General features: G+C 35.9%; 1 protein-coding gene across 4 annotated transcripts; it reads left to right on the plus strand.

Annotated features, from left to right (window-relative positions):
- Window positions 1-2,239: 2,239 nt before the first annotated feature.
- On the plus strand, window positions 2,240-5,926 carry LOC105046860 (NEP1-interacting protein 1). 4 transcript variants are annotated; one of them, XM_073259462.1, is made up of 6 exons: window positions 2,240-2,384; window positions 2,557-2,740; window positions 3,114-3,265; window positions 4,552-4,635; window positions 4,743-4,910; window positions 5,658-5,926. In XM_073259462.1, the coding sequence occupies exons 2-6, from the start codon at window positions 2,638-2,640 to the stop codon at window positions 5,778-5,780; spliced, it is 630 nt and encodes a 209-aa protein (XP_073115563.1). In that variant the 5' UTR covers window positions 2,240-2,384; window positions 2,557-2,637; the 3' UTR covers window positions 5,781-5,926. The 4 variants fall into 4 exon arrangements, with proteins under 4 accessions (XP_073115563.1, XP_073115564.1, XP_010923903.1 ...); XM_073259463.1 differs by having other exon boundaries at window positions 2,241-2,384; window positions 2,580-2,740; XM_010925601.4 differs by lacking the exon at window positions 2,240-2,384 and having other exon boundaries at window positions 2,417-2,740; window positions 3,072-3,265.
- Window positions 5,927-8,600: the final 2,674 nt, after the last annotated feature.

Consider the following 8,600-nt stretch of genomic DNA (forward strand, 5'->3'; position numbering starts at 1 on the left):
GATAGAACAATCCTTTTGAATCCTTTATATTAGTGGCAGTTGAACAATAATTTTGTACAATGTAACCCATCTCTTATATCTTAGGAGGATTTTGATCCTCATATTTAATTCTTAAAAAATATGATTAGGCTTTGTGCCTAGTTTTTTTTGCCAAAAAAAAAAAAAAACTTTTAGACTAAAATAAAATGAGAAGTATAAAACTTAAAATTTATCTTACAATTCATTTTATTAGATCATGTAAATATTCAAAAAAACAATAAATGTTGATATAGAAAAGTAAGTGGTGGTGATAGTTATGAGTTATAAGAATTGCTTGAAACTAGTTCGAAGTATGAAAAAATTCATTAGGTGAGAGGAAAAATTATTTAGAGATGACTAAATTACAAATAAAAAGATAATCAAAATTAATGGAATGGTAAATGAGGGATGCTTGGTTTCATTGGTTATAATTTTGCATCATTTAGCAATGGTGAATATCAACTGGTTGTGGTTTTACTTCAATTTATATATATTCTTCATGAATTGTTTTTGTAGAAAAATAAGAAATCTATATCTATGTTTTATAAATTTGTATACAAATAATATCAAAATCCTATTTTTCATTTGGCTGCATAAATTTAAAAAAGTTGACGTTAGGTTTATTGATAACATGGATTTAATTTTAAGATGATATCAATTAAAAGATGATGTTGCGGCTAATCCCCTCGTCGTCTGGTCGCCGGGAACGAGCACCTGCAAGGGAAGTCCACACTGACCGGAAATACCTCCGGCGGGGACCCTCCGACGGTCAAGTCAGAGAGGAGACTAGGCAACAGTAGGAAAGAATCAGGAGAGTTCAGCGAGAGAGAGAACTAGAGAGGGGGAGTTCAGGGACTTCGAAAGAACCCTGCGCAGTACTATTGCTTTCCCTCTTTTATAATAGAGCGCGGCGTGGTGCCGTCATTAATGGTGCAGACAGCTGGGGGGAGTTGTCAAATCGTCGGAAGTTGTCAGAGTTGCCACGGACTGTCAAATCACCGTGGGTTGTCAAATTGTCGGGATTAATCTATGTCCTTGACAGGACAATGTCCCAGGACGGTTATACCGCATGCTTTTGTCAGGACGGCGGTCCTCAGCAGTCGTACGGCATTTGAGGGAGCCGACCAGCTGGGATGTCAGGTGAAGACTCAGGGACCCCCCCTCCGACGGTTAGTCTGATGCGTTGCGAAAGTCGGAGGTCGGGTTCAGTCGTTCGATCAGTCGGAAATGGAAAGGATTTGCCCTACCGACATACCTTCGGTCGGATGGCGTCGGCAGTCGTCGGTCGGTAGAGTCAGGCACCGATCAGGCGGATCCGACGGTGAGTTGGCATGAGAGAGACCGATTGGTATATCCCAACAGATGACAAAATTTTTTTCACATATTTAAAAATCAAATAAATATATGAAACTACTTTCCGAAAATAGAGCTAGTTTAGATAGCATATCGAAACTTGATCACGTATAGCCAGCCACACGGCCAAGTATATCCTACAAATATAATTGATATTTTCAATTCCAAATCTAAAAAAAAAGAAAAGAAAAAGAAGAAAACTTGCCTTTGTCCTTGACCAAATTTCTTCCCGTCATAAACAATGGAGTCCGTTGGTTAGTTTGGAATTAGGTTGCCTTCTTTCTAAACTAGGACGGTAAGACATGCAACCAAGCCTCCAACGAATCGTCCTTTTGATTTCTTCCTCTCTCCTTTCATTCATAAAATAACTAATACTCTTAACAATAGCACTCAAAAATCTATTATGAACACATATTCTCTATCACTTTTCTATACCCATCCGATATGCCACAGTCTCTGCCCGTTTAATATATCTATTTCACTGGTGCCATTTCAAAATTGGTTGCGACACTGAAGCTCCCTTTTTCTTTTACTATAGCCTCAATATTTCTCTTTTCTAACCTTTGAGCTACTCTGATACACCATCCAACCTTAAGTGGACTTTTCTTTCAAGTTTTGGCTCATTCAGTTTTTTTGGCAGGAGAAGGGAGACCAAAAAGATCATCCAGTGGGGCAGGTTAAGGGCAAAAGAATCATGCATGTATGTAGCATAATTTGGTACAACCACCTGTTCAAAGGCATTTATGTGATGCATGGGAAGTTGGCAACGTACCATGCATAACAAGATATTCTGGTGTCTGGCAAATTTAATATAAGTCATTCTGAAGAAACGTGTGACCACGAGTGCAGGCAGTTGTCGCCTACTCCCACCTCAAATGATCAGTGACATTGAAGAGGCCAACCCTACCTGTGGGCAAGTAGCAAATGACCTACCTCCACAGGTAACGCTCCTACACCGGCCCACAGATTTGGGCACCTGGTTTTGAGGTTCCCAAGGTTCTGGCACGCCCCTCGTAAGTGCGCAAAACCACACCGGCAGTGTAGACTACTTTTCTACCATCTAGCCCTGTCTTAAGCTTATAGCTGCCCTCATTTCTACTTCCACGCTTAATTCCCAGTGTTTTTTTTTTTTTTTTTTCTTTGGGTTGGGCGTCGGTTTCTTGCGCTTGGTTTCTGTTCGAGGAGTTTTTTCTTGGACTGTGGAGAAGGCAAGCTTGGAGGGAAGGTATAGAAGAGCAGCTCTCTAGTTCTCTGAGATTTATAAAAATGGATGGCTGTTGGTGGAAGCTTTCTGGTTTTGGAGCTGGATCTTGCTTGAGTACCTTGAGGAAGGTAGCCTTTGCAGGCCTTACCTGCACCTTCGCACTGTGTAAGAACTAACTCTCTTTCTCTCTATATGTGAGTCCATGCTTTCTAGCCATCCCTGTAACCTTTAAATTCCGTAAGAAACCAAGTATTTTACTCATTGTGTACTAATTAACTTGCACCTCAAAGAAAGCTATACGTAGCACGCTCATGGAACACTTAAAACTTTCACTGCATACTTTGGCATAATATCCATGGGGATTGGAAAGACTATTCGTAGTCTTTCCAAAAGTTCTGTAATGGAGAAAGAAGCGGATTCATCTATCCAAAACCAAATTAATATCTGAGTAGTGTTTCGAGTTGTATCTTCCATCCTGATTTCTTTCTTGTTGAAGTCCTATAATTTGGTGGGCAATAACTGGACTATCGGAGAGCAGGTGGAGCGTTGATAGGGATGATTTCAGGCGCGCTCAAAGGGCAGACCACGGAGACGGGGCTCTTCCGCGGCGCGGGGATCGGGGCGGTCGCCGGCGCGGTCCTCTCCGTAGAGGTGCTGGAGTCTTGCCTCCAAGGAGAGCTGTCATCCAAGGTAATTAGAACAACATTAACATTAACATGATGAGCATCATCACTGTTTCTTCCATCTACTTTCTCATAACCTTCATTTTGCTTTAATTCTACCAGCTCACATCACCATTAAAAAATCATCTTCTTCTTTTTTTTTTTTTTTTTTTTTTTTTGGTGGTGGTGGTGTTTTGGGGCGGGGTGGGGAGGGTGATTTGGTAGTAGTTATGTGATGTGATTAGTTCTGTAACTGTATGCCGCACTTTTTAAACCAGGGACGTCATCCTTTTCTCGTGATTCAAGTCTTGTGGCCCTGCACGTAGACTTGAGTCGTAGGACGACCCGTAGGCATCACTGGAACCGGTTTGTAGATACGGATGTCAACCTGCCCGATTTGCTATGGGTTGTAAAAAAAAATCAAAATCGCATCTACAATTTATTATTATTTTTAAAGATTAAAATCAAACTTGCATCATTTTTTAAATCAAAAAATTATGTAACTTTCATAAAAAAATAAATAAAAATGAAATCGAAATTGAAATTAAAATTAAAAGACCGACAAAACTATTTATTTTTTTTATTCATTTCAAAGTTTTCACATGTAAATAACAAAATTAAAAATATCATCCATAATTTCTATATTATAAGCCACATCATTTATCTAATAAATATTTTTAAAAATAATATACAATTAATCTAAATTTATCAGTGAGCAGAGTAGGAAATGATCTAGATTATTTCATAAAGTTCCTAAGTTAACTTCATATTGAATATCAAGTATACTAAGGATATTAACCATCAGGTATTTTTGGTTTCAGAATTGATTTCAGATTTAATTTTGAGTTCAATTTCGAGTCAGATTTGAATTGGAGAATTCACCAAAACTGAAACCGAATCCAAAATCAAACGATTTTTAATTTAAAACCATCACTAAAACCATCATTCGGTTCAAGAATAAGTAAAATATTTGGATACCCATCCCTGTTGATATCCTTATTTGTAGACCTAGTGGTTCGTCTATTGGGATAGGCCTTTCTTTTTTTGTCCTTCCCCTTAAAAAAAAAAAAAAAGCTCTCTCTTGTTGGTCAGCGGTGGTTGGGAAATCGGTGGAGCCATTCTTAAGGAACCGGTAGATAAACATATACTCTTGGTTTTGCATTCAGTTATGAAAATATCTCCTCTAACTTCCATGGTTCACATAGCTGTAAGAATTAAGTATAGGAATAGCTGTTGAAAGATTTATGGTCTCTATCCAATCTCCACTAATAGGTGTGCATTGATTTATTTTTCTTTTTAATTACATAAATGCAGGTGGCTATATTTGGCAGCCTACTAAATGGGAAGATATTTCAAGAGTGGGTGAGCCCAGCAATGCTCAAAGCATACCAGTGGCAAGTAAGTAGCAGTTGAAGCTACAGTAGTTGCATGCCTTTACTTCCATGGCACTATCCCAGCAAATCCAAATGACTTAGTAATGACTGATAGCTAATTGAACCTTATAGATTAATGCAATTGAAGCTAATAATTGGGAGGCTGCCGATCTGTTCGATGTCAGTAGAAGCATAGGTTTGCTGCCGCATATCATCAAGAGGCTTCCTGAGTTTGTGATCAAAAGTAATGACAGTATCAATTCATGCGGAGAGTTGATCTCTTGTGCTGTTTGCCTGCAGGTATGGTGGCCTTTCTATAACCAATAATCCAATTTTTTAGGGTGTCTTTTTTGTGATTTACTGCAAAACCATGATTTTGACTATAATCAATGGCACATGCATGCATCATTTAAGTCTAGCCCTCTAGCTAGGTGATTTATTTCCATGATCATTTCAAGTACTAAGGTCTCCCCAACATTTTTTTTTAGTGGGAGCATATACATTACGAATTAACAATCCAAAATCAATGATAGACTATTTAAATTCAAAATCCAAGTAGTTGACATGATCTGCAGTACAAAAAAATGGAAGTCAAAATTTCATATATTTTGATGGTTTCTAATCTAATCAACAAATAGATGTCACAGTGAACAGTTGTAATAACATAATACAATATTTTATGATGATTTGTAATCAAAATCTAGTGAATTTAAATATATCTATGTTTTAAGATATATAGATCATGATCCATAGAATGGATTGTCAATTTGCTTGCCATATTTTGTAGTTTACAAGACTAGTAAAATTGATATCATTCTTTTTGTTTACCATCTCAATACTTAGGTCAGAGATCCTAAATATATAAATTTTGGTTTTAAATATTTTTCTCATAGTACATATCATGTTTAAAAAATGATTTGAATTTTGAATTTGAATGATCTACTATCAATTTTAAAATTTTTCTTTCTGGTGTGCAAAATATGCGTTATGTACTAAAAATTTGCCACTATAATCAGATTCTAACTTTTTCCCCTTTCCTTCTTCCAGGATTTCAAGAATGGAGAGAGTGCAAGAAGATTACCCTTTTGCAGGCATTTCTTTCACGCACTCTGCATTGATGGGTGGCTAGCGAGACATGGCTCTTGCCCTATTTGCAGGCAGGATGTGTAGGATCTCCAATTTAGTTCTTACAATTGGAAAAAAGTATTCCAAGTTTGATGCTAAACCACCTCTAGCAATCAAGATTCTCAAATTTGCAGATTCATGAACGATAAACCATGGCTATAGTTATCCTAACATCCAATTCTTGCAGTCAATGGTGCCAAACTCATTGTGTGAAGTTGAATTTTTTGATTTATCCTGATGATTTAGGACCAAACTAATCATTTGTCAAAAAGATATATATTTGATTTTCTTGAAAAAATCATAGGGACATCTCTCAACTTCGATGAGACCTATCCCAGAGATGTTTCTTCAATTTTAGAAAGGTCTAAATGGATCAAGTTTTCAAACTATTTCAAATCTGTTCTATCGTTTATCATGCGATCATCATATGGTGGCCTAAAATTATATAACGACCAAAATATCCTTCAAATCAGTTGTTTGTGGGATGAAATATTGGCACAAATATTAAAAACTTCTTAGTATATGATTCATAGCTAAAGATCATCTATTGGATGAATCTTGAAGCATTTCAAACGCCATTCATTTGTTTGTATAGATTTCAAAGCATCCTTAATGAATGATCTACAGTTAAGAATCAATTGTCGTGTAAATCTCAAAGCACATCAAACCCTTTCAATTCATCCATCTATGTAGTTCTCAAAGCATCATTAATATCTATAATTAGTGGTTAAGGATCACCCATTGCACATAGGGGTGTGCATGAGTCAGTTTGAGATTAATTTTTCAATCAAATTGATTTGAATTAGTTTTCTAAAATCGAAACTGAAAATAAAATGACCAAATAATTTAAATCGGTCCAAAAAAATCGATGTTGGCTAATTTGATTTTTGCCAAATGCATAGCTTATAGGATGGGTTAAATGAATTGCTATTCATGTTAAGTTTTAGTTATATTAAATAGGCAATTTATAGGTGTTGGAATTTTATGGTTTCATGTATGCAAAAAATTTTGAAACGAATACTCAGCAGAAATTTTAAAAATTCAGATTAAATCTAATTTAATCTAAGCATGCATAAGATCAAATCTTAAAATCATAAAACAAGATCGATATATGTGAGATAAGATTTAGATACAGAAATCGAATAAAAAAAAAAAATAGAGAAGATCTAATCTTCATATCTTGACGTGGGTTGATCTACATTACGAACTGTTGATCATGGATATCTTTTAAAGGTCCCTTAAAGCCGTACAAGTGTCTGACTTTTACGGATATCCACACGAGATTTTGATCTGATCAGAAGCTTCCTGATCTCATCGGGGTGCTAGCTTTCTTGCAGAGATCGTATCTTGATAGTTGAAAACTCTTCTTTTCTTTCAAAACTCTCTTAGAGAAGAAGAAGAGAATAGAAGGATGAAGATCTCCACACTAGAGATCATGAGAAGAATTTTTTTTTTCTTTTTTCTTCCTAAAATTTATGCACTAATATCTACGCTAGAGATGTAAGAATTTTTGTCCAATTTTTGAACAAAAAGGAGAGAAAAAAATTCATGTCCAAACTTGGATAAAAGAGAGAGAAAAGAGATCTTAACAACCAACCTTTGGTTGTTGGTAAGAAAGAAAGGATAAGAGCCAAACATACCTCACGCTATGAACCATCATACCGTGCCTCTCTCCCTTGAATTTTTCACGCATGCCTCTCTTCCTTTTGGCATCAAAAACTGATCTCCATCAGCCATCACAACGCCCCATATGATGCTATGTTTAAATAGGAAGAAGAGATAAGGTTTTAGGTTAGAGATAAGAGTCAAAACATCTTAGGACTCTTGATTTTTATACCGCCCAACACTTATTCTTTTTGCACCCGGATATCACACAGAAAAAGGAGATAGCGTGAACTCCTTTCACGCTAAAAATCTCATGCAAAAGAGGGAAAAATAGGCGCAAATAAAAGTGGGGCATGGGGCTAGTTTATGGCGCATAGAAAGGGAGAGTCCTAACTACTTAAAACTCTTCTTTAGGTTGCTGATTTAAACTAATTAAAATTTTAATCAATTCTAATCATATTATAAATTGATTAGACTCAAATAGATTGAAATCTTAATCTGATTAGGAGCTCAAACTATTTAGATTAAAACCTAATCCAATTAGAAATTAGAAGGCACCTAATTAGAGGAGTCCTAATCCTTTTAGACTCTCTCTTGGTGCTTGAATCAAACTTGATTTAATCCTAATCTATTTAGAATTTAGTGCACACATGAAGAGGAGAACTCCTAATCCAAATAGAAACCCAAACTCTCTTTAATTAGATCCTAGTCTTATTAGGAATTAAGTCAAATCCAAATCCTAATCAAACAAGGAATTATTCTCTTATGCAATTTGGTTATCTCATAACCCAATTAGACTTGATCAAATCAAATCCACATCAAGTCAAATTGAATCTAATTCAATTAGACTTGATGCAAGCCCCATTGTTCAATCAAATTGAGCCAATTAGCAATCCAATTGCTAATTAATCCTTCTATAACTTACTAACTCTTTAGCGAGTTACTTAATTGCAACTTTTACATTAGATTAATCATCAATCAAATTGATAATTAAATCCTATTACAATTCATAATCATAATTCAACCATCTGATCAGTCATAAGCCTCTTTGTATGTGATCCTATAGGTTCTATTCTGTCTGGTAGTGAGATATATTGTGATTCTTATCACAATATCATCAAAACTCCTTTCAATGGATTGAAACCATTCTAACTCTGTCCATCAAGGATCATCGATCATCGAGATGATGCTCGCGGCTCTCACAATCCACTAGTGATACCTAGCTGTATGTAGTGACAATCCAGCAGAATAAAAGGTGAT

This window comes from Elaeis guineensis, chromosome 6 (assembly GCF_000442705.2).
Source record: "Elaeis guineensis isolate ETL-2024a chromosome 6, EG11, whole genome shotgun sequence".
In the NCBI taxonomy this organism is placed as follows: domain Eukaryota; kingdom Viridiplantae; phylum Streptophyta; class Magnoliopsida; order Arecales; family Arecaceae; genus Elaeis; species Elaeis guineensis.